This window comes from Centroberyx affinis, unplaced genomic scaffold (assembly GCF_046629955.1).
Source record: "Centroberyx affinis isolate AG114_WGS23_722 - 3 ecotype Tasmania unplaced genomic scaffold, CSIRO-AGI_Caff_v1 ptg006515l_1, whole genome shotgun sequence".
Classification (NCBI taxonomy): domain Eukaryota; kingdom Metazoa; phylum Chordata; class Actinopteri; order Beryciformes; family Berycidae; genus Centroberyx; species Centroberyx affinis.
In genome coordinates, this window is record NW_027283298.1 from 89,721 (window position 1) to 115,832 (window position 26,112).

Below are 26,112 nucleotides of genomic sequence, written 5' to 3' on the forward strand. Positions count from 1 at the left end.
TCTATCATCCATTAAGAGCCAGCTAAGTCATTAGAGGCAGAAATGAATCCTACTGCTCACAGAGAAACAAACACAGCGCTAATCTCTGGCCTCAGACAGAATGTCAATCAGCAGTTTGTGATGAATGGTAATTAAACTGTAAGATAGAGAAAGAGAGAGAGAGAGAGAGAGAGAGAGAGAGAGAGAGGGGTGTCTGCGGTCTGTCCTGCTTGTCTTCCCACTGCATCATTATCACTGTGGAGTCAATTAACTGCATTAAAGAGAGAAAAAGCCTGCTTCTCTTTTTCACCCTCTCTCTATCCATTCCCTCTCACCCCTCCCCTCTTACTGTCCTCCAGTGTTATCCCTCTCTTTCTTATTCACCCTCCTTTTCATGCCTGTCTGTGTGTCTGCCTGTCTGTCTGTCTCTGCTTTTGCTGTTATATCATTCTCTCTTTTGTTTTTGCAATTCTTGTGTCACCGGCTCGCCTATTCCTTACGTTCTCCCCTGTCCTTGTTTCTCTTTGTCTCTCTCACTCTCTCTCTTTCTCTCTCCTTCTCAGCAGGGAGAATAATAGAACTGCACTTGATGTCTTTGAAGTACAATAACCGATTTACTGCTAATAGGACAAGGACTGTGTGTGCGTGTGTGTGTGTGTGTGTGTGTGTGAGTGTGTGTGTGTGTACACCATATCCCACAAAGACAGTTAAATGCTTGTGACACGATGAGTAGAATACAGTGTAGTGGACATCAGCTCTAAACCAAGGAGTCTGGTAGATGCCTCCGGCCAAATAAGATAAGAGAAGACAACATGAAACTTTATTGATCCCTGTGGGGAAACTGGGTCATTGAAGCGGCCAAAGTAATGGGATAGGATAGAATGTAGAATGGGGGGGGAAAAAAGAAAAATAGAGTATGAGCACAAAAATAGAATATAAAATAAGCACAAAATGCAGTGATATCAAAAAGTATAAGCAGACTGTGCGAGTGGGAAGTATGGGAAAGATTTTGGATTACTTACATGTATAAATTTACTTACAGATGATACTAACAATCTTGACTACTTACTTAAATATGAATTACCAGGTATGAAAGATGTGCTATACATATCTATGGATAGATAATGTATATATAGTATGTGTAAACTTAATGTTATAAAGTATCAAAAATATCCATATGTATATATAAAAAAATCAATATAAATACACAACACTCATCGTCCACTTACACAGCGTCATCTTGAAACCTGCATAATCCTGCGCCATATACTTTTGTGAGCCTGTGATACTTTTATCTGAGTGAAAATCCGTTTTAATTTCCTGCCTTGATGCAGCTGCAGCAGCACAACGGTTTTCAAAGCACCAGCCATTGATGAATTAGCTGAAAGTTGCAGAGTAATAAGAATTTCTGATTTGATGCTCACACCGCGATAGAGTGTTTAGCTGTTCTGATACCTAGGGCCATTTTTAGAAATGCTCTTTGACTTCATCCCGGATTTCATTATACAGTCGTTTATAAAATATAATAACAAACAAAACAGAGAACATGTCCGTAATATCCGTACCTTGGCTAATGGAATGTAATGAGTTTTGCTTTAGCTAATATAACGTCTAAAATTGAAAGATGGATTTAATTTTTTTTTTTTGTGTCTATTGGGTAACATTAATATCTCCTGGCATGCATACTACACTCAGACACACACACAAAAACACACAGACACACACACATATACGCACACAGCCACTTACGGAGGTTATTTGTCTTGCCGTTCCTCTCTCAATGATTATGTCTTCAGGGAGCAAATTGGGAACAAACTTATTGCTGTGATGTTACTTCTTACTTAGTACAAACTCATACACACACACACTTATGCACACACACACACACACACACACACAACGGTTGTTTTGTTCTGTTCGATTCTGCTCTGTGCCGCATGGAGTCTGCATTGGATTTGTCCTTGGAGCCAGTCTGCTGCATAGTGTTTGTGTAAACACACGTGCGCACACACACACACACACACACACACACACAGATACACATGCATGCAGGCACAGACGGACACATTTGTGAGTTTTCAATGGCTGTGTAATTGCATTATTGAACTTCTAGACTTTAGACTCATAGACATTCAGATCTGCTTAGCCGAGCATCCAGATACACAGTCAGAATACAAACACATAGCTACACACATTTGCTTTTGTATTTTTTTTTATTTTTGCGATATGTACTTTAACTTTAACTTGTGTCTCACAATGGAAGGTCCTACAATGGATGTATATGTTTGTATTAATGCTTTACTCTTTTGCAGATACTATGTTACGTAATGTGTATGCTTTTCAATTTTCGGCTGTTATTCATTCACATTCCAGTCATTAAACAATGGACTACATGTGCATGCCGATATCCATCTTCTTCCACATTTACTTATATGTGAACATGCACAAGCAAACCTACTCCCTTCAGTTCTGTGCTGATCACAGATTCAGTCTATCTGCCCACCACTCAAGTACATGTAGGCTGAGATGACTGAGAGAAGTGAATGTGCAAGTTCATTGTTTAATGACTGTGCTCTGCCATCGAAATGTGAATGAATAACAGATTACACATAAACTTAAAGCAGAAACATAAAGCATTAACATAAACATATACATGCATTTTAGGATATGTTCAAGAGTGTGTACATCCAGAGAATTCTGCTATTGTGGCAGTCTGGTGTGTGTGTGTGTGTGTGTGTGTGTGTGTGTGTGTGTATGTGTGTGTGCTGTAAAGTTGATTTCAGTGATGCATGTGTGTGTTGTGGAGGATCCAGGATCCTTTCATAATCTCTCTCCACTGTTTAAGCTGTTAGCCACTGAATGCTAAATAGCTTCTTGAACAAACAACACAGATCCTTCCTCCCAAACCCTCATCTTCCTCCTCATCCGTTTAACAACACAATACTTAACTGGCTTAACTTGTAAAGCTCTCAGCCATTTCCAGGAGTGGGAGGGGCCACTCAGGTTGCCGATGTCTGTGGGTGTGTTTGTGTGTGTGTGAGTGTGTGTGTGTTTGTCCTCTGGGCTGGCAGTGGGTGCAGTATACTGATAAGCGGGGTAGAGCCTATTAGTTGTTTGGCCTGCGGCCTGAATGTCACTGGTAATTTTCTGTTTGCTGGTCAGAAACTTCCTCCATAGTTCTTGTTTCTGAGCCAATATGGGACATGGGATGGTTTCCATCATGTGGCTCCTGTTGTATTTGGTTTGGCTGTAGCTCTTCCCCACTGGAGTTAAGGTGTGTTTGATAGTTATTAACTCTAATCTCTCCTGCTGAGCTGCTTTCCCCCATATACCCCTCCCTCCTCTTTGTCGTCCAGTTTGTCAGCACTGCGCCTCTCGCCTCTTCTTTTCCTTAATCCTCTATATTTATAAGAGCGTTGTTATGACTATTTTCTATTTAGCGTCTCCCTGTCATCTGTATGTTTGCCTGCCTGCTGTAATGCTCTCAGATAGGACTGTGTGTAGTTGGGGAGCCTGCGGTCATGCTTAAGGAGATGAAGAGATGACTTAATGTTGTTCTTGTGTGTGTGTGTGTGTGTGTGTGTGTGTGAGAGAGAGTGAGTATGTGTTGCCTCCAGCATGCTGCCATCTGGAGCTTAATGTGTTGTCATCTAGAGAGGTAAAACAGTGTTTGTTGATTTATCTCCACTTATGAGCTGAGAAATTATGAGCTCCCTTTCATCCTCACACAAACCCTCTCTCTGTCCCACACACACACACACATACTTAGATTTTTCAACTACACATTTTCAATTACACATTTTCAGATGGTTTTTCTCCCATTTTTCCAGCATTTCCATGTCTGTATAGTTAGATATTTCATTATCTCCAATGTGTCAAGCAAACCAGCTGCTGTTGTATGCACCTTGGACTCTGTGCTGTTATGATCTGTTCTTCTCTGTTGTTGCAGGGTCTGCTCTTGATTTTGTCCTTCGTGTCAGCCACCTGGATAGTGTATTTTATTGTGATCCACACTGACATTGGGTTGCAAATTTGGTGTGACTGTGGATGAGTTATTGGGGTTGAAGAGAGTATTTTGGCAGCCTAGCTGTAAGCGAGTTAGAGTAGTCCAGACAGGAGATGATAAGGGCTTGGACATGTGGGCTGTGTGTTGTCTGACATTACACCGTGGCACTTGGCAGTCTGGCCCGGGGTCACTGTCATGTTGTCAGTGGTGGTAGAAAGGTCTTGTAGAGGGCGGGATTGGTCAACGACAATGAGCGGCTCAGTCTTGGCAGTCAAGGATGAGCTTCAAGTGGTGGGCAGCCCCCCAGCTCAAGTGGAAATGTCAGCGAGGCAAGCAGAGAGGCACAGTTCCATCTGTGTGTCAGAGTGGAGTGTCATCAGCATAAATGCAGAGTCGACCTTTGTATGGTGTTCGTTATTTCCCTGCTCCTTTCACCCACACTTCTTCAAAAACTTGCATGCAGGATCTACTTATTATTTGCAAAAATGTGTGCACAAAACATGTAGGAAGCTAGTAATGTGTCATTTTTGGTATCATCTATAGATCAAATTGCTTCTGCACATCTCTTGTCTGTGACGTTTGTTTTCCCTGCACAGAGAACCTGTATGACAGCAATTCTCTTTTATCTGTAGTCATTATAATAACTCTGTAATTACACACACCCCATCACTAGGACAACCTCTCTCCTCTCTCACCTCCCTCTCTATTAGTAACTCTCCACCGCCCTTTTCTCTTAGCTTGGTAGGATAATTTCCTCCCCCTCCCACTACATACTCTACACCTCCCTCCCTCTGTCTTTATCCTCTGGGACCTTTCAGTCATAATAACAACTTCCACATCCACTCTCAGGATTTACTACAATTATCGCTTTCTGTGCTGCACTGACATATGTACTCTCTGCCTATACACATTTACACACTCAGATGCGCAGGCACAAACACAGGAGCATGCAGCCTCACAGGCACACAAATATAATACAGCCTCCTTTGCCTCAGTCACATTTGTCTGTCTTGAAGTCAATAAGCCTCCAGCTTTAAAATGGAGATAAAACACCTTCACATCCAATGCTCCACTGCTCCATTCAACTATCAGCATTTTGATTAGCATTCTTGTCAGCTTTATGATTATGATGCCGATTATAGTGATCATAACTGTTGTGATGATGGTGATGATGATTGTGTTTCCGATTACTCTGCTTATTGACTGTGGCCATATCACAGATTCAATCTATCAGTCAGCTCACTCCGCACTCGACGCGTTCCGTCTGGAATTACAGATGCGAGGAGAAAAGGACGGGCTTTAACTGGTCCAGACCTGTTCCAAAGACAGAGGCTATACGGTCTCTGTGGGAGATGTAAAAGCAATATGGAGATTATTAGAAATATGGCTTTGATTTGGTTGGTGGACACATGTGGAGGATTTGAAATTAGGTGCAAAATGAAATTTTCAGTGCGTGTGTGGGGGCACTAAAACAACGACAAAATTAGATTTCCTTTATCAAGATGAGGAGAAGTACTGAAAGAAAAGAGAGGGAGTTGTTTTTCCCGCAGCAAAATCTCCCAGGCAATCCATATTCAGTATTATCCAATACACACACACACACACACACAGTTATTTCTGCCTGTCCCTAATCTGAAGAAGTGACTGGCCTTGTTTATTTATCATTGATCAGGGTAAAATACCAGAGGTGCTGTTGGTGCCCGTTGAGCCGCAGCAGGATAGATATGGCTGAAGGGAGCATTGATTTTTTTTTCTCTTTTCAGCACAGAAAGTTCCCGATGTTCATTTAGCCGCAAAGAGACCTCGATTTTTATTAGTGTCATTAATATGTGCAAGTTGTCAGCCTCTCCTCCCACCTGCACCTCTCTCTCAATTTGGGAACATTTTTCTAATACACAGTATTTTGAACATATGCAAAACATAATGCTATTGTGTGCTGATTTGTTTCATATTCACTGCATAACATCAGCTCTGTGATGTATCTCCATGCAGTTTTTAATCTCACACTGTACATAATTTATCACTATACTCATTACAGAGAGAGGGCTTAAGGGATGGATAAAAACAAAGAGAAGGGACTTGGGGAGGGCAGGACTATTGAGACAATAGCAAGAATAAAACAGAGAGAATAGAAAGCTTAAACAGTCTGAATGTGTTCATTTCTATTGGTCTGTTGGATTAGTTTAAGAAAACTGCTTTCTACAGACAAGATGCTTTGTGAATTGTGTGCGAATAGCTGTATTTGCACAACTGCAACACAGTGGTTTACATATAGAGAGAGAGCAAGAGAGAGAGAGAGAGGGAGAGAGAGGAAGAGAGAGAGAGAGAGAGAGCGTGTGATCACAACAATAAGACGGGGAGGAAAATAAGAAGATAGAAAGAAAAGAGAAGAAAAATCCATCAGCTTGGAAATGTCGCCTCTGCATGCAGAAGCTCAGATCTAATTTACCACAAATAGCTATTAGGGAGAGATGGAGAGAAATGAGGGAGGAAACAAGGAAGAAAAGATAACATGACAAATAGATGCATTTGGGCTGATGGTGCCATGTTGTCATTGTCAGCTGGCTTTCCAAAAGGGAAAGAATAATTTTACCAGTGATGGAAAAACAAAGATCTACAGTGCTGTTTGAGCTGGTTCAGTATCACTTCATTCCATGGTCATATTAGACAGGAACAGTAACTAGCAGGGTAAATGTGCCTCTATTCTGGCCTGTTGTTTGTGAATGGCAAAATGGCTTTCAAATGAAAATGAAAAATGGGTTAAAGGCCCCTCCAAACTCGGGCGGGACCCTCCAAACTACCAAAATTCTTCGACCCGCACGCCTCTCCGTTGGCACTCAGCAACGGTACAATCAAACACCAATCAGACACACAGCTAGATCCAATAAGGCCCAAACAACCTGTCTGGACATGGAGTTTATGAAGCTGCTGGAATCGTTGGACATCCCACACGTGTAGTTACTCTTAATGAAAAAAAGGAATCTACAGTGGCACTGAGCAGCCCGGTCTCTGCACCGTGATAGTGTGACATGGCAAGGAGATTCATTCAGCCCCCATTATTGATAAATAATCTTATATCCTCTTTCCCATTTCGCTTTAAGCATAATATTTATGTCAAAAATGTATTTTATTGTTCTCAAAACACTGACTCCAAACAAAATCTTTATGTGTAGCTGGGGAATCTCATTTGATTTAATTCATGGCAGACCAATGTGATTAATAAATAGTATGTTTCTGACATAATCTGACTTATTTAAAAAGGCCAATTACAAGGGACTGATCCACAGCAAACTTCACTCCGGTGATCTATTGCAAACAAGACAATTCAAGACCTTGAGGATAGTGAAAACTCTCCTACCAATTCAGTATGAGCATGAAAACCCACACTGTCAATCTTAAAGATAAGTCAGATTTGTCTACTGCGGTTGCCAAACAGGTAAAATTGTCCAGAGGGCATGAGATCCCTCGGGTCTGCCTCACCCCCGCCCCCACCCTCCCACACCCCTGCCCTCACCCTCCCACACCCCCGCCTCGCAGAGGCTGTGGGTGGTTTTGTAATAATCTTTCATGAAGCAGTGCTGTATGTGCAGTTGTACTATGGGCCCACTTCATGAAGTTCTTATTTGATGAAGAGCCTGCAGATAACCCACTTGACAGGCCTCAACAGCAAGTTTCAGTCCTTTTATTGATTGCCTAACTGACTGTCTGTCTAAGTGAATGATGTCGATGTGATTGGTTATTCAGAGCAGCTCTCTAAACCTCCTGAGGACCACCAGGAGTGGCTTATGACTTTCAACCAAAACAAATCTGCATCTACAGCAGGGCTTCTGGAAATATTACCCAGCTCCCCTGTCACCCTGACTGAATCACTGCAGCAACAGGAAGAGAGGAAGAGTGTGTGAGGGGTGTGGGAGTCCTCTCAAAGGTCCTCAACATCTGAGTCCAGAGAGATTTGGTAGAGAGCTTCAAGCACTGATTTAAAGATCCACTGAGTCTCCTCAGAGAAGTCATTGTTACAAGAGTGGATTACTTCAAGCTTCAGTATCTGCTCATATATTCAATGTAATCATACTGATCTGGTAAATAGAAAGTAGGAAGGAAGGACTCATCTGGAAGACTGAATGACTTGACTGATCTAAGTGAACATGTTATGGTGAACAAGCCACTCCACTCTGTTGCCATTGTGTGTAGAAATACAAGCTTTTCCAGTCAACAGATGGAGAGTCTCACTTTGATGATGCATGTAAAAGGAGCTTCTCTGGAGCACTGCTGAAAGACACAAGTGACTGAAGCTGACATCCTGGTTCAGACCTGAGCAGAGAGGACAACATAGAGCTTTTCACTTCCCCTGGCATTTTAGAGTCTGTTGACATTAAAGATAGTATGTCAAATTCGGTGTAAACAACCTCAGGAATAACTAACAAAATTACAATATGGGTTTTTAGATCAGATTCAGCGATGATTGAAAAGATGTTTGTCTGTCAATCTACCAGTAGGAGACAATGTAACCTACTGGTGTTTTTCCTGCTACTACTTCAATTAGCCTAACCTCTATGACATCACAAATAGACAATAGTGTAGATCCCTGTCTATGCCATCATATGGGGTGAGCAGAACATAGGGGTTCGTATAAGAACATGCGTGCCATGGATGCCTGGCCAACAATGTAGAGAATCCCTTGGAATGTAGTAACATTGATTAAAAAAAAAAAAAAGGTATATTATGATCAATCATGAACTATTTTCCATCACCAGTTCACTCTTATAACATTTATCAACACAGTCATTGACAAAGACTAAATCTTGAAATATGAATTTGTAGAGTTGATGTAATTTAGAAAAACTTGTTGATGTTGTTGCTGCAGCACTTACATGACTTAATGTGATTGGAAAATATGCCAAATCTCGGCTAAACACTACTGTTGTTGTTTTGGCAGATCACTGGACATTAGCTCTGCATTTTCTGTAGCATAATAGTGAATTTTAACTGTAATTTCAGTATGCCCAATAAGTTATTATTTATGTATTTCTAGACCTCAAACATAGCTTGTAGCCATATGCATGAAAAGCAAGCTCCGCCCCTGACCCCCTCTATAACACCACAAAGTGGTGGTTGCAACAATGAGGTTCCCATAGAAACAATAACTGTGATAGATCACCCACCCCTGTATGGTGAAACCAGCCATCCTTAAGCCAATCAGAGCAGAGATCATCCAGTTGGAGGGGTCAATCCCCATGTGGGCTTGTTAGGGACCTGGTGTTGTTTGGGGCGAGCGAGCGAGGGAGAGAGAGAGAGAGAGAAAGAAGAAGAAGCAAAATGTATTAATGCTTTATAGGTTTCAAGAAGGCCTTTGGCCTCTATTTGGCACAAGGGGATTTTCTAGAAATTTTTGACAATTGGCATAGGAGGTAAGATATATGATTTAATTAAAACAATGTACATGAATAACAAATATGCAATTAAAATTGGAAGTAACAGAACCAACTATTTCAAACATTGGCGTGGAGTGAGACAGGGCAGTCTGCAGGACACAGAGGTCAAGTGCCTGATGTATGCAGATGACCTTGTTCTTCTTTCTCCCTCCAAAGAGGGTTTACAGCAGAGCCTGGACGTCCTCTCCAGGTTCAGTGAAACATGGGCATTGACTGTAAATTTGAAAAAGACCAAAATCCTGACGTTCCAAAGACGTTCCAGTTCTCAGAAACACAGATTTACACTAGGAAATACAGAAATTGAACACACAAAAATTATAACTATTTAGGTTTGATTATCAATTCCACATGACGTTTTAACTTGGCTGTGAATGAACTGAAAGAGAAAGCAAGAAGAGCTTTCTATGCCATCAAAAGAAAAATTCAAATTGACATCCCAATTAGGACCTGGCTCAAAATTCTAAATTCAGTAATACATCCAATTATGCTATATGGTAGTGAAGTGTGGGGTCCTCTAGCCAATCAAGATTTCTCAAAATGGGTTAGGGTTACAAAATGGGTTAGGGTTACACAGCTCTGCATGCAGAGGGCCAGTATCCAATCATCATCAACATTCAGAAACGAGCCATCAAATTTTACAAACATTTCCGATCCAGTGACCCCCTCTCCTATCAGTATAAAGCTCTTCAGTGCCAAGAGTCGAACAAGGACAAGAAGAGTTCCTTCTGGACACAAACACCAGGGATTCAGGACAATCCTCAGTCTCTCTGGACCAACCAAATAATTTCAAAACAGAAAGAAAAATATATCACCTATTGGAAGGAAAAGACAAAAACACAAAGCAAATTAGAACTCTATCTGACCCTAGACAGAGAGTACACAGTGGCAGAATATCTGACCACTGTGACCAACAGCAAACTGAGGAAATCCCTAACAAGGTACAGGCTCTGTACTCACAAGCGAGCTGTAGAAACAGGCCGCCACAGGCAGACCTGGCAACCCAGGGAGAGTAGGTTGTGTTTATTCTGCTTTCTGTTACACTGTGACAGATACAAACATGTGAGACAGACTTATTTTGAGAGGATAGGTAGAATTACCCTGAGTTCAACCATCTGCCTGATCATCTCAAACTGCCCTACCTGTGTGGGGAGAAAAGTCATTGTGCAGCATTAGCTGCTAACTTTGTAGATTGCTGTCACACTTTAAGGGAAGAGGGACACACAGTTGAATGAGAAATGTGAAGAATGATATATGAATGTATGTGAAAAGTTCTGTTTTTTAATTTGCTAAGGTGATATTTTGCTGGTTTATATTTCCTCAGAAACACAAGTGACAAACACAGAAACAATGATAGTCAATAGACAGTGGAGGCACAGCAACACACACGCACACACACAGATACGCACACACACACGCGTGCGCACACACACACAATAATACATGGGAGGGGATGGAATTATTTTTCTGTTACTTCATTTTTTTTTTGTTATTTAATAATTTAATTGATGATTAATCTCTCGTTACATGCTTTGGTAATATTATTTGTTTGTGAACTGTCATGCCAATAAAGCACCTTGAATTGAATTGAATTGAATTGAATTGAATTGAATTAGGAGGTTCATGTGTGCATGCAGGTGTGAGTGTCATTTTCTTACTGTCCTCCTTTCTTTAACCTCTCATTGGATAGGAAAGTGTAGGGGCTCTCTTGCGGTGCGTTTTGGGGCTGCTGTGATCTAAGAGACACTGGCCTCTGGACTGGGATCAGACAGAATTAGTTGCTCAGACTAGGAGAAGGTCAAACACCATCTGGGTTCAAACGCCCCACTGATCCTAATGGATCCTCTGTTCTTCAATGGGTTGGTTCACACTCCTGAATGAAAACACACTGGACCAGACTGAGCTGAGCTGCAGGACACACCTGGCTTGCACTGTCATTCAAAATGGATACAATTACTTTTCTGGTGTTAAACGATCTGTATTGGTAGCACTGGAACCAGTTAATCATTTACATATGTATCATGACTGTTAAGAAAGCACACCAATGGTTTAATTGTGATTGCTTTAAGAATTAGTAATTTGTTATTATCCAAGGTAATCACTTTTAAATACCTAATTAAGTATTCATAAATCATTAACAAATGATTTGTAAAACATAAATTAGTATCAAGTATCATGTGCCCCGGAGGTCATGTAATGTCAAATTCTGACAATAATAAATCACACCAGGTAAGTGTATAGAAAATAAAAATGTAATGTCACCAAAGTGCATGGAATAGCGACTGGAACAATATTTACATGATATCTGTGTATCCAGTTTGACCTGAAGCATGAAAAGGCTCCAGTCTGTTGTGTGTGGCAGGCTTTAGTTTTGGTGTAGTGTGCTTGTTGAGATAAAGACGTCTCTCCGCTGTAGATAACCTTAAGTAGCAGTCTGCTGTAACATCTTCTTCAAATCCCCCACCTTGTTCGCTCCATCTCTCTCTTCTCCTGCTCTTCCCCTCTCTTCTCTCTGTGGCTTTTATCCTGCTCTCTCCTTCCCAATTCATTCCCCTCTTTATTTCCCTACATCAGCACCTTGCCTTCTTTTCTCTTATCCCTCTCTTTCTTTCCCTGGCTCGCTCTGTTCCTGAGTAAGCCTTTTAAGCTCCCATGAGACTGTGGGAAATGAGCTCACGGCTACTGTGGGTGGTACAGCTGTGTGTGTGCGTGTGTGTGTGTGTGGTGGTGTGAGTGAGTAGTCTTGGTAATCTACACTACTACACTCTTTGATCAGAGATAATGCAGGATGCTGTGGGCCTGCTGTGTTGATGCATGCGTGTGAGAGGAGAAAGAGACAGAGAGTGCAACAGTAAGGTAGAGCAACATTTGTCAAGAGCACTGTCCTGTTTAAGACCACCTTCCTCCTTCAAGCAGCTTCATGTGTGTTTGTCTGACATTTCTCAAATATGTGTCCATCTGTGTGTGTGGGATGTGTTGTTATTGTTGAGTTGTCTTCACAATGGATCCGATTGCCTGACTTATGGTGCTTAAGTCTTTTTTTTCTGCGTATCCACCTAGGGATAATCTGCCTCTTGCAAGATGCTTGAGGTGATGAATATGGAAATCAAGGTCTGTCCATGTTCACATTTCGACACGCATATTGTGACAATAACTTAATTAATTTGCACGCCCCTTTCCTTACACGCACAACACCCTGCAATACGTCTAGCACTCCCATCGGTTTACTGATGTAGAACACGAAACATGCATACTGATAAGCACCAAAGACATCAAGTAGGATATTAATTTAGTCACAAAAAATGAGGACACGTCTTGATAGCTTAGCTTATCATTTATGTGCTAAAGGATCATCAGAGGACCCTGCGAGGACGGTGCCAAAAATCGTTTAAATGTGATGACTCAGTGCCCAGTGTAATTCTGCACGGATCGGCCCTTGATCGCTCACCTGTGTCGTCTCTTGAGGAATCATTTGCCTAGCCAGATGGCACAGCCAACATCGCTCCCCTGTTACTCCAGGTAACATGCGGCCTTTCCATCCTGGCAATAGGTGCTGTGTCAGCTGGAAAGGGTGTCCGGGGATATTATGGGAATATCTCAGGCTTCTGTCTCCCGATGCCTGGAAGAGTTCCTAATGGTGAAGAGCATGGCAAAAAATACTGTGTATGTTGACCAGATACTGACCCACAAAGAGGCACGATCAAGGACAGATTCCACTGTGTTGCTTTCCGAACATCATAGGTGCCATCGACTGAACACGTGACCATCGCGGCGCAGAGCACACAAGAACAAATTCGTAGGAACTGGAAAAGAATGATTAATGTTAACGTGATGCAGACATGGCCGAGACCGCCGGGAAGTGTTTGCGCAAAAAGTTTCAATGCAATGAGAAATGGAAGTGGAGAGCGGCTTGTTGATGAGTTGAGTAGAAAGCAGTTATGACCGGAATTCATCTTTTGAAAATGTATTTCTGATCTAAAAAAAATTCTTCAAGTGGTTTTCTTGGAGGCAAAATGCAAAATGGCCCTGAGAGTCTGCAGGTTTTGTTCCATATTTTATCAGGTTTTTATCCAATTAACGCCCCATGGGAAAGTTGCCAATTCAGTCCTGCAATTGTCCTCAAGCTGAGTGAAAAGCGCACGGTATTTAAACGCAGTGATTCAGCAGAGAGGCATGGAAAGGTGAAAAGTCTGTGGTCATTTTTTCTGCCGTACCGATGTGAAGGACAAAGAGGCAAAGGTTCTGAATAAACCTGTGTGCAAGCAAGGGCACGCCAAAAATACTCTAGTGAGCACCTCGCACAGTCCAAGTCTGAATAGGAGCAACTCAAGCATGCAGAACTCAATCTGCATAAGACCCAGGAAACTGTTTGCACTCTGAGTTCGACCTTATGAGTGTAGGGTCTGTCGTTTAGATATGTTGTTATTGTGTTTTTTAGAATTCATTCAATATAGATGATCTGTTGGGTTTTTTTCCCCTTTCTCTCTCTCCCTCTTTCTCTCTCACCAACAATGCTGTGTGTGTGTGTGTGTGTGTGTGTGTGTGTGTGTGTATTACACTAGAAGGGTTAATTGGAAAGCCTGCAGGAAACTTGGTATAACAAGGTATAATTAAGATTTTTAGAGTTAAATCAACATAAATGCATTTCTACGTTTGCAAACATGCAGTGACATCTGATTTTGAAGCATACTGTAGGCGAATACTGTAGGCGACTGTAATATATTACAGTTTTTATACAAGGGCCACTAAAGGGAAGGAGATATTGACTGGTTTGAATTCTGGCTGAGTTCAGCTTTTACTGTAAATCTAGTTTGTGTGACCTCCAGAAAAGCCCACACAGTGAAAAACAATTTTCCATAACAAAGTGAAAAAAATAGACGAGGGTTTTTTTCCATAACAAAGTCAAAAACAGACAGGTTTTTTTTCCATAGCAAACATAAAAACACTTTAAGGAAAGTTTAGCTTGTCTGGGGCCTGGTGTGGCTGTTTTGTCTGCATTCATTTGACTTGCATTTAGTTTGACAAAGCCTGAGAGACAGGTGTACATCATCACAAAGGCACACACACACACACACAGGCACACACACACACACACACACACACACTAAGATGTGAGAGCTTCTTCCCACAGGCTTGCTTTGAACTTTCTACTGACATTTACTCTGTGACCAGACAGAGAAACAACGAGGAAGACAGAGAGTCTGTCAGAGCAGAATGAAGGGGAAAGAGGAAGAGCGGGTGAAGAAGAAGAAGTGAGGAAAAGTTCAGCACGGAACTGACTAACTCAGTTAAGGACAGCTCTAACATGCTGATGGACGAGGAAACTCAGAAACCTACAGAAAGGGGGGGAGAAGATGAAAGAGTAGAAAAATGAGGGAAGTGATGGAGTGGAGCGGTGCAGTGAGTGAAGACGGGATATTTATCTCTCCATCCTCCCCAGCTCCTCCCTTGTTTCCCCAGAGGAGGAGACAGATAAGAGAGCTTGCGTCTGATTGGCACTTGGCCCGTCGCCATGGCTGTGCTATCACCGTGGGATACGACGCGAGCTGAGGGCCTGAGTCAGATAGGATGGTATTAAAAAAAAAAAGATAGGATAGTGTTGTACAGGAGGTTAGCTCCTTGAATTCAAATAATCTTGGACTGAACTTGAAATAGAAGAAGAACAGCCCAAATATAAGGATGGTGTATAAATAAAATAGCTATAGGATGTTCATGGCTGTTTATTATTGTGTTCCTTTTTAAACTCTTTTTGCATAATTTCCTCCACTCTTTATTTGTTTTCCCATAGAGACTCAATAGATCTGTGTTTAGGATACTATCCGTCTCGTAGAGGAACACACAGGGAAAGAAAGAGACGATTACCTTATTAATATATTATGTTTGCTGTGAACTTTTGCATCCATCACCCTCATTTTCTCCTTTCCTCTCCTGTGTTTTCATTTATCTCCATTCTGGAGCTTTCATTAGTGCCTCCTCTCAGCTCATCAATGCAAATATATGGATTCAATTACTGCCAATGTATCTTTTTTGTCAGCCCAAGTTCCCTATAATAGTACAAATTGATGTCACCATGCAGAAAGCACAGACTTTACATGTATTCACATTCTTCAAGGTAAGGAGAGACGGGAGAGAGGGAGAAGGACAGCAACATACAATAGAGACCACAATAAGACCATGTGATGAAGAGGTTACGTGAGGGAGGAGGAGTTTTTCCCCTCTGTGGTTTCCGCTGTTCCTTCGGAAAAAAAGTCACATAGTGAATCATTTCCATTGAAGTTATTCAGCTTTGGGTACTTGGATGAAGTGTAGACAACACACATGCACACACACACACACACACACACACACACACACACACACACACACACACACACACACACACACACACACACACACACACACACACACACACACACACACACAGAAACAGGTGGGCTATTAACATCTCATCATACTCGTTCTAAAGATCTATATCCTGCTCAGCAGTTATGGTACAGCAACATCTGCCAGCTGAAAAAGATGGAGAGACAGAGTGAGTCTGAAACAGAAATGTTTAGAACAAGCTGTCCTGATCTGCCAGGAATAGAAACACACATATAGGGAAAAAGACAGCTCTGTTTTTCACACCAAGGAGAGTGTATGGAAGCATGACAGCCATAGGAAAGCACTGTGAAAACTGGAGGTGAGGACGAGGCTGTTAGCAGCAACTAGAAGGCTCCAGCAGCAGCTGTTGGTTATGGGCCTTGGGTGATCCTCTGAATGACTGTTCATCATCATCTAGCTTATGGCTGCATAAACATAAACACTCACAATACGCTGGTTTGACCTTCTGACAGACAGACGTGTAGACAAGACAAGGCACAACATTTCCAACAGCAGCAGATAAACGCTGCCCATTTCCTCACCCAATCAAACGACCAACACTGATACAACCAGCCAGCGCCAGCAGGCTACCGGCCTTTAGTCGTGTCTGGCTAATCGAGAGACACGCTGTCTTATCTATTATTCACAGCTCTACCTCCACCAGCCTGTGGCTTCCCCTGACATAGATCTAGGTTGACCTGACACGCCTGTCTGCTGCATTAAGGCTACATGGTGGAGAAGCGCTGATCTGAGAGCCAGAAGTGACTTTTTTTTTTACTAATATGAGACTTGAGGAGAAAATGTCTGTATCACAAGCTGTCTGTTTCAGACTTGCTGGGTTTCCTCTGTCAGTTTCCTTTTGTCTGTGCCTTGATCTCATTCTCCCTAGTTCTGTCTCTGTCACTGTGTTGAACTCAAATGTCTAGATTTTCCTCAGTTTTTGTTCTTATTGTAGTCGCTTATTTACTGAGTCACTATTTCAGGCAGGCAGTCAGTTCATTCACTCACTGGCTCGATGGTAGCGACCCACCGATATCCACCTGTTTCACTGCTGATATTGATTCTCAGTACTAAACATTAAGCATCAGCAAATCTCTTGTTCTAATCCATTACTTCTACTGACTTAGACCATTAGTTTGGGGTCACTGAAAACAAATGGCTCATATTTTAGCCATTCATCTCTGTTAGAGAGATGTAATATATCATTCTACATATGGAAAATGCAAAATCTTCAAGAATTCTCTGATGCCATATAATGTTCTCTTTGTATCAGCCCAATATTTGATATGTGCCTGTCTCATCAGTCCATCAGTCAGTCTTTCACTCACTCACTGTCTCTTCCTCTTCTCATTTACTGGTTTCCTCACTTTCCTCAGTTTTCTCCTTCTCTCCCTCTTCCCTTCATTAGCTGGGTTTCCATCCAAGTATCTTTATGCCAATGATGTATTAAATGAAAAGTCCGTCCCGGGACCTTTGTTGCATGTCATACTCCTCACTTTCAATCTTTCCTGTCTCTCTCCACTTTGTCTAATAAAGGCGAAAATGGCAAAAAGAAAAAAGAAAATCTTAAAAAAAAAAAAAAAAAAAGCTGAATGGAAATGACAGATTTTGATAAAATGTACTCAATATTGAAAAAATATTTTGTTGATAAAGTATGCAATAACTAGTGATGAAAACGTGTTGTCAAATAAATAATGACATATATGGCTTAGTTCAATCTTGACTATCATTTCACAACAATTCAGTGGCTTTGGATATTTTGTACGACTTGTATGACCATTAGTTGGTGCATTAGGATATTGCCAAGTGCATTTCTTTGCTTTGGTCATGAAACATGAAATATGCCTAACTTTAACTGACACAAAAAAACAATAACAACTTGCCCAATACTAGGAAGCCTATTTATTCACTTCAACCCAGCTGATGGAAACAGACCTAATTCGCATTTTATTTTTTGCAACATTTGACAAGTTTGCATAGAATCCGCTTGACAGCTGGATGGAAATACAGCTATAGATGCCTTGACAGCCAGTCATTCTGATAAGTCCAACATGTCATTCTTCTGTACCCACTCTCTCGCTCCATGCCAATTCTTTCTGTCATTTACGTTCTGTCTCCGTCTGTCACTCTTTCCGTCTCCTCTGTATTCATCTGTATTAACTACACACTCCGCTGCTCCGAAGTCTTTTCTCTCCCACCAGGATCTTGCATAGATCGCCCTCTTACAGAGCTCCCTGGTTTCATTTCCTTAACAAGTCAGTGTCTTTTATTTTTTTGTCAGTCACTTTTATTTGTTGCTTCTTACCCTAGTTTTCTTCCTATTTCCACCTCGCTCCTCTTTGGGCTTTCTTTATTGATATTCTCTCTCTCTCCCATTTCCTCCACTTTAGTTTAGTAATGAGAGAGAGAGAGAGAGAGAGAGACAGAGAGAGGGCAGTACAGGGAGTCAGAGAGAAAGGAAAGGACGAAATGAAGAGGATTCATATGTTTGATGTGTGCCTCAGAGCCACAGTGTTCAGGAGAGGAGGAGAGTTGATGAACGAAGGCCAAGGACAGTAATGGGGAGGTAAGTAGAAGGAAAGAGTAGATCAGCCTTTGTGTCTGTTTACAAGAGTTCGATTGGCTGCGAATGCAAATGTTGTCACTGGCTGAACAGATGCTTTTCTTGAGTGTCTGGATTGAATTCAGTCTTGTAACGAGATAGTGCCACTTTTCATCTTGGCCTTGTGTGTGTGTTTGTGTGTGTGTGTGTGTGAGAGAGAGAGAGAGAGAGAGAGTTTGAGTGTGTTCCAATTAACTATTTATTTGAGTTTGTGTCTAGCTATCCTCAAAAGCAGGTGCCAATGTGTGTGTGTGTGTGTGTGTGTGTGTGTGTGTGTGTGTGTGCTGCTTCATCTTCTCAGCACCACATGTAATATTCAGTGTTACCTGTCTGTTCATATGAATGAGATGCTGCCTGTCTATCCCAAGGCTGTAGACATGAATACTGGATATAGTCCAGTGGAGCTCAACTACAGGAAAGCAAACTCCATCTGTGTTCTTCCTCTCCCACTGTACCCCCCTCTCTCTCTCTCTCTCTCTCTCTCTCTCTCTCTCTCTCTCTCTCTCTCTCTCTCTCTCTCTCTCTCTCTCTCTCTCTCTCTCTCTCTCTCTCTCTCTCTCTCCTCTCCTCTCCTCCTACAGCATATTCCTTCATTACTCACTCTTCACCTTGTCCGTCTCCTCTTCCCTCTTGCTCCGAAATCCCTCGATCCATTCTCTCCATTTCCCCTCCCCACCCTCTGCTCTCTTACCTCTCCTCCCTCCGTCCCCATTCTGCTCATCCTCTCCTGCTCAGTCCCGTCTTCTGTCAACCTCACAACCCCACCCCACCTTTTCCACCCTCTTCTTCTATTTTCTCCTCCTCTCTGCTCCGAACTCTCTCTATCTCTATCTCTCTGTCTCACAAGTAACTTTGAAGACAAAGTTGAAACAGAACAAAGTTTGCATGACACACAGCGTGACCTCAGTCTGTGAGTTTGAGAACCGGTCATGATCTTTGCAGCATATCGCGCCCTCACAGTCACCTAGAAACCTACTCATCCGTGAAAACTGTCAACTGTCACACTTAATGAGTTTCACATATTAAACACTCCCTGTTATGGCTTATGACAATGGTCAGTGACAAAAGCCTTTGTAAGGCCTAATGAGCCCCTTATGTTCATTAATATAATGGCCTTAATTGGTCTGGTAATTGCTTATGCACACACTGTATAACACAAATTTAGAGATGAACTGTTTGCATATTATATATCAGCACACTCCACTGTTACTTTGTCTTTTATTTGATATCTTTTACTACATTTTCAATTCTGCTATATATCTGCATACATTCATTTCTGCTTTATATTACATATATTGTTGTTATTACAACTATTATTATTGCCATTATTCTGATTATTTCTTTTGATTTTATTGGACTTTTTTATCATCATTATTATTGTTATCATTTAATTTAATTTAATTTAATTTAATTTAATTTAATTTAATTTAATTTAATTTAATTTAATTTAATTTAATTTAATTGAACTAGTATGCCTGCCTACACTTTTCTCTCACTCTGAATGTGTGTGTGTGTGTGTTGCTCGTCTGAATGTGTGTGTTGTTTCTACAGTATTGGTGTTGAAGCAGAACTGTGTCCATCAGAAGCCCGGCTGATTTTGCTTTGGTCTTACTCAGCATTTCACCCTACTTTGAGTTCTGCAGTAAAATGAATTGAAGCAGTGTGGCTCTGAAATCCACTCTCAGCTCTGTTCTGCTATCTGCCATAAGATACTGATCTGATCCTAGACCAGTGCCTGTCTACAAGTGTGATGTAGCCAATGGAGGAGGGCAGAGAAAGGGGGGAGAAGAAAGGAGAGGAAACAAGAAGAAGAGAGGGGAATGCAGGACAGACTATGGGGAGAAGGCAGAAGGAAGGAAGGAGTTGGGCAAGGATCCAAACCCATGAATAAAATGAATAAAGTAGGCAGTAAATCTTTAATGCCGTTTAGTTTCCGCCAAGAGGCCAGATTTGCATCCCCATCCCCTGATTATGACATCTTCAGTCAGCACTGCAGGCATGGCTTTGCCTATTTTCATGTTAATGTGAGTATTTGTGCAACCTCACAAATACACACCAGCACGCGCGTGCACACACGCACGCACACACACACATACACACACACACACACACACACACACACACACACACACACACAATCCTCTGGCATAAGACATTCCACTTCAGAGGAGGTCACTTCTGCTGAGAGTAGCCAATCAGGCTAAAGCCATTCCCACTTTGGTTCCACTCAGAATCAATTCTGCTCCCTCTCTACCTTTTTCTGTCACACAGAATTCCTCTGGGATCTGCTATTTCAGATGAGATCTCAGGTCTATCACTTATGGCTGGGGAGAAAAAAAAATGAGCTGACCTGGTGGAGTCCCAAGGATACTCTCAGAGAGAGAGAGGCAGAACATGGGCAAGATGATAGTTGTCACTATGTTTTTTTCCCTAGGTTGCACAGTAATGGGATTGCGGTGGGATTTCTGGCCTGCCATACTGGGAGCACCAGTGGTCCCTGTTGGTTTGTCCCTGTGTGTGACGTATGAGAGGCACTTCACTCCAGCTTGGATAAAGGGCACATCTACCACAGCATGAATCTCAGTTTCAGATCACTGTACCATAGAGAACTGTAGTCTTAAGCAGGGGTGGAAAGAGTAAAAAGTAAAAGAGTAAAAGTTAGTTACTTAAGTCACTTTTAGAAAAGAGAACATTGTTACATGTGAAATTTTCCATGCAATCCTAAAAGGATGAGAGGACAGAAACAAGAGAAACAAGTGCACAAACAAAGTAAAGCGATATTATTATTCTCTTCGCTGACTTCGGCTCCATGGCCAATTTAAATTGGTCTAGTTAGTGATGCTTATGGAGAGCCACAAAAGTTGTACTCTGTAATGTATGTGATTTGAAATGTAGCAGTACTTAAGATACTAAATTAGAATAACTGGAGTAAATTAGTTACTTCCACCCTTGGTCTTAAGAAGCACTCACATGCACACATGCGTCCTATGAGCAAAACACAGCCAAGTAACCACATTAGCTGGTGTATGTTAGTTTGACATTTTCCCCTAGCGCTCATTTTCCACGACACTTCCTCATTGACATGCCTGTCCCTTTTTCCTGTCCTTTTTTCTTTCCATTAGGAGCCTAACGCCTAATGGAACAGTTGGTTGTTGCGTGAAGGTGTTTAACACAGACGTCCGGCCATACTGGGTGGAATTAAGCAGCATCTACTGTAGCTTACATGGGCAAAGTGGAGCCACTGCTAAATAGACTGCATCATCCAATTATGATTCTAGGGGATGGAAGTAGGTTTATAATAAAGGACTCCCAAATTCAGTGGCAGCTGTTGTTCCCCATTTTTAAACAGGTTTTTAATTAAACCCCCCAAAAAAGACTCTCAATTAAACTGTCCAAGTTTTTGTCTGCCAACAAGCTCCTGCAGAACTCTCACAACTTGGCATGGATGAAAGACTCCCTTCACTATGAAACTCACTATTGAAAATTTCAGCACTACCTTCAAAAGTATTTGTCTTTTTTTTCAGTTTTAATTACTTTCACTCGATTAACACTTAAAAGATTAGCGATAGATTAGTTATGAAAAGGTATGATCATGAAAGACACACTTTTATCTCCTTGTAATCACTTTGAAGTGTTTGAATGACATTGGGGTAGAGGCAGGGTGGGCTAAGGTGCCTGTTAATGCTTGAGTGATGAGCATACTTAAATGTAAATGGGGGTCTTGGGGAAAGAAAGGTCATTCCTGAGACTTAGACTGAATAATAATTGGGCTTGTAGCAGTCACTCTGATCCTTCACTAACATCAGCTAGTAAATCCCATGCTGAAGCCTGATAGGAGGCTTTTTTTCAAATTGTACACACAACATATGGTTTTACCTACAGGTCAGAGTGAACTGAACAGAAAACAGCAACGTGTTGCAAGGTGGGGGAACGTCCAGATGGTACAGAAAGCAGAAAGACAACAAATATAATTGTACAGGAGAAAAAACTCCTTCTCGCTTCCTATATCTTGCGTAATACATGCTCCTTTACAGACGCGCACACACACACACACACACACACACACACACAGATGCTAAACAGACACTCCACTGGGCTCTAATACTGTACACTCTACAGTTAATGTGTGTCTTCTTCTTCTAGTTTTTTCCTTCTCTCCTTTCTTCTTCCCTCAATCACATATTATCACATTGAAAAAGACCAAAAATCATGTTCCTCTTCTTGCCGCGCCTCTACTTCTGCATGACCCCTCTGTATTCCTCCTTTCTCTCTTTTCTTTATGTTTTTCTCCTACTCTCAGGCAGTACAATTTGCCCTCGATGTGTTTGAAATTGCATGTCACATCAAATAAGACTATCTCACTCCTGCTGCAGTGGGGAGTGTGTGTGTGTGTGCATGTGTGTGTGTGTGTGTGTGTGTGTGTGAGTCCAGCAGTGCAGCGGTATTCTACCCCCCCCCCCCCCCCAGAGTCAGATTCCTATTAAATGAATCTCTGGGTTGAGCTCGGTATTCAGAATGAGTAGCATGGGATTGTAATAGATCTGATGGACATCACATATACCATTATCACTGACCTTTCTCTCTTTCTCTTCTCTCTCTTCCCTTTATTCCTCCCTCTGTCTCTCCTCTGTCCTCTGCAATCATTTAAAGGAAGTGGAGGTAAGTGTTTAATTCATTGTGTTTATACTTTGATAGCAGAGTGTTGAAATTCACTGCAACACCTTGCTGGAACCTCCAGACGTTCCAGTGTTTCTCTCATAGTGGACATGTTGCTGCAGAGCTGCACTGTAGCTCATTAACATGCACAGTGAGGTGAGGCAGCTGGCATAATCTGTACCATGTTCAGCATGGTACAGAACTGGTTAGACAGGTTTCCTAGCAGTTTCTATCACAGTATATCAAGTTTATTCAGTATTATCAGTCAGGACACTGAATCTTTTAGGTGAATTAGCTGGACTGGTAGTGTAGCCGTCTGTCATGCTGGTGGGAAAAAGGACTTATGGGTTTCCCCCAAGAGGAACCTCTAGGCCCTGGAAGCATGAATGACACACATAACATACAGTATAGGTGCAAAGTATTGCCTTTATTTTCTACCATGTCATGCATTTTGCCTTTGCCATTTTATATTTGCTGTAAGAGAAAATCCCACATCAAGGATAATAAAGACTCAACACTCCCTGATCAGCACTTGTAGTCGATGAGAGTGTGTTTTATAAATAAGGCTCCGGTCTAACTGGGTGTGTAGTAGTTTTCCACAGCTTCAACTAAAGTATGTTTATTTCTAAAGCTGACAATGGAGGGTCTATTTGCATAGCAGACAATAATGTGAATGGAGTGTTTAGAGCAGGGGAAGTCATTGAATCACAGATTATGGGCTCCCACTAAATTGTAATGGCCTTACACTAGTGTAAGGCCATAAATGGTATTGGCTTCAGTCAGAACTCCGCAGGAATTATTTTCTTGGCACGTCACAATTCACACTTTCATACCCATAAAGCATAAACTGTATAACAGAGAGAGGGGGGGGGGGGGGGACATGAAAGGAGAGAAAAGGGAGAAACTAATTAGGTTCCATCACCTCATTTCAAAAGCGTTGGCTCGGATCTTAGCGGTTGTCATTTATAGAACAGGGACTGGTTGAGTGTCATTTATAGAACAGGGACTGGTTGAGTGGATCAACTGTCCCTTTTTTCTGGACTTTTTCAGGTTGCTGCCTAATTTGGCTGCCTCTCTCTCTCCCTCTTTCTTTCTCTTTATCTCTCTTTCTCTCTCTCTCTCTCTCTCTCTCTCTCTCTCTCTCTCTGTTATTCAATAATAAAGGAGGTAGAGCCCCTGCTTTCCAGCCCAGAGGTTAACTCTGACTGGTTTAGACACCCACAGCCTCACTCCCTGCTGACACACATATGGCTTTCTCTAGGTGCTGCTTGAGACCGTCTAGACAACACTGCTGTGTGTGTGTGTGTGTGTGTGTGTGTGTGTGTGTGCGTGTGTGTACATGTGTGTACAGATTCCAGAATGTATAATGCAACATTAACTTGTTGCCATGGTGATTGGCTTTCCAGTTTTGTTTGGCTCCTGATGTTTAATGGCTACCTCTGTAACACAAAGTGTGTGTGTGTGTGTGTGTGTGTGTGTGTGTGTGTGTGTGTGTGTGTGTGTGTGTATGTGGGTGGGGGTTTAGGGTTAGGAGGAAGATATTATTATCAAAATTGAAGCTATTTCTTTCGATTTGATGCCTTTGATATACAAAATGTATCTGTCCTTACAGTTATTCTCAATCTGTCAGATTGCAGCTTGCATTTGAGCTTTGCTCATTTTTCTAGAGTAAAATTTGAATGTTAATGCATTCATTATACACGACTCGACGTATGTTGAGGAAAATCACCACAGATCAATCTCTGTATGGCTCAGAGAGTTAACATGTGGTATGAGTTCAGCCTTTGCACTTGGCATTAAATTTCTTACTTTTGTGATTACATTTATGTCTGGACTGCATCTGTAAATGTAAACCAACTTCACAAATTTGTAAAACAAAATTGTTACTCCCAGTAAGTCTTGACACTAGACCTTGTGTGTATTATTATACAAGAAGTAGACAAAGATCTTCATCCTTATAACACTTGTTATTTCTCTGTCTGAATATTTTTGGCAAAAAAAATAAAATAAACACTTGCTCCAGACCTCAAACCCAGAGGAAAGAGGTGTTTGGAGCAGTGGCATTTAACTCACACTGTGACTTGAAGCCACATGCTGAATATAAATAGATATATATATATAAAAAATAAATAAATAAAAAAAAAACAGAAGCTCCCCAATAAATGATCTAGAGTTGGTTTCAAGTGGTGTTTTATAAAGTCCAGGCAGTCTTGGCTGAAATCAGTATGAATTGAGGCACTAGAGAGTGAATGCCAATTTATTTAATTAGCGGTGTCTAGTATTTTACTTGATTATATGTTGAGCAATGAATTTGTTTGTGCTAATTTAGCAGGGACACTGATTTTGAAAAATACTGCTGAGTGTAGTATTGAATTTGAAACAGGTGTTGTTTTCCTGTGACTCTGTTACCGGTAATAAATTCCACCTTTTTGCCCTTCATATAATTTCCTTAGTTTAAGCTCCAATACCAAATGAAAGTGTTTGGAAAGACCTATCCAAATATGGCATAATAAATTAGCCTTCATCTTTAAAAAGTAATTAAATTTTAAATTAATAAAACAGCAAATCAGTGACTCCATTCCCCCTTGAATGAGCCCAAACTAACACTTTGATTCTCATTTTCGATTAATTTTCGACATTTGCAGCTATATGAGCACATCTCAAAATGCATCAACATACATTGAAAATAATTGGGGAAAAACATGTACATACATACTGTACATGTTGTGATGAACTGGCGACCTGTCCGAGGCGTTTCCCTGGATTTCACGTAATGCATGCTGGGATAGGCTCCAGCCCCCCATGACCCTGGATAGGAATAAGGGAATAAGTTGGTGAAATAACAAACCTGATGAGCATGAATCTGTATTCTTATGTGTTTTTGTGTCTAAGATGGAGCTTGTGTTTGGCTCAATGCTAATAGTCATGTTGCCAAGAACTTAGTTGCTTCTATATGTGCATGTGTAACGCTACGATATGTGCAGAATTATGTGCAGAAACGTCCTCAACAGTGAGATGGAGAAAAAATGATTTCTTGTCATCATATTAACATCCATACATTTTCAAGTCCCAAGAGT

The 26,112-nt window shown here is 41.4% G+C and overlaps 1 protein-coding gene across 1 annotated transcript in view; it reads left to right on the forward strand.

Moving 5' to 3' along the window:
• The window catches only part of LOC139638755 (testican-1-like), a 99,856-nt gene that overhangs the window by 23,098 nt on the left and 50,646 nt on the right, over positions 1 to 26,112 (forward strand). Inside the window, exon 2 of the mRNA XM_071512779.1 lies at positions 23,030 to 23,038. Coding sequence (XP_071368880.1) covers positions 23,030 to 23,038 — 9 coding nt within the window. The remainder of the gene's footprint in view (positions 1 to 23,029; positions 23,039 to 26,112) is intronic.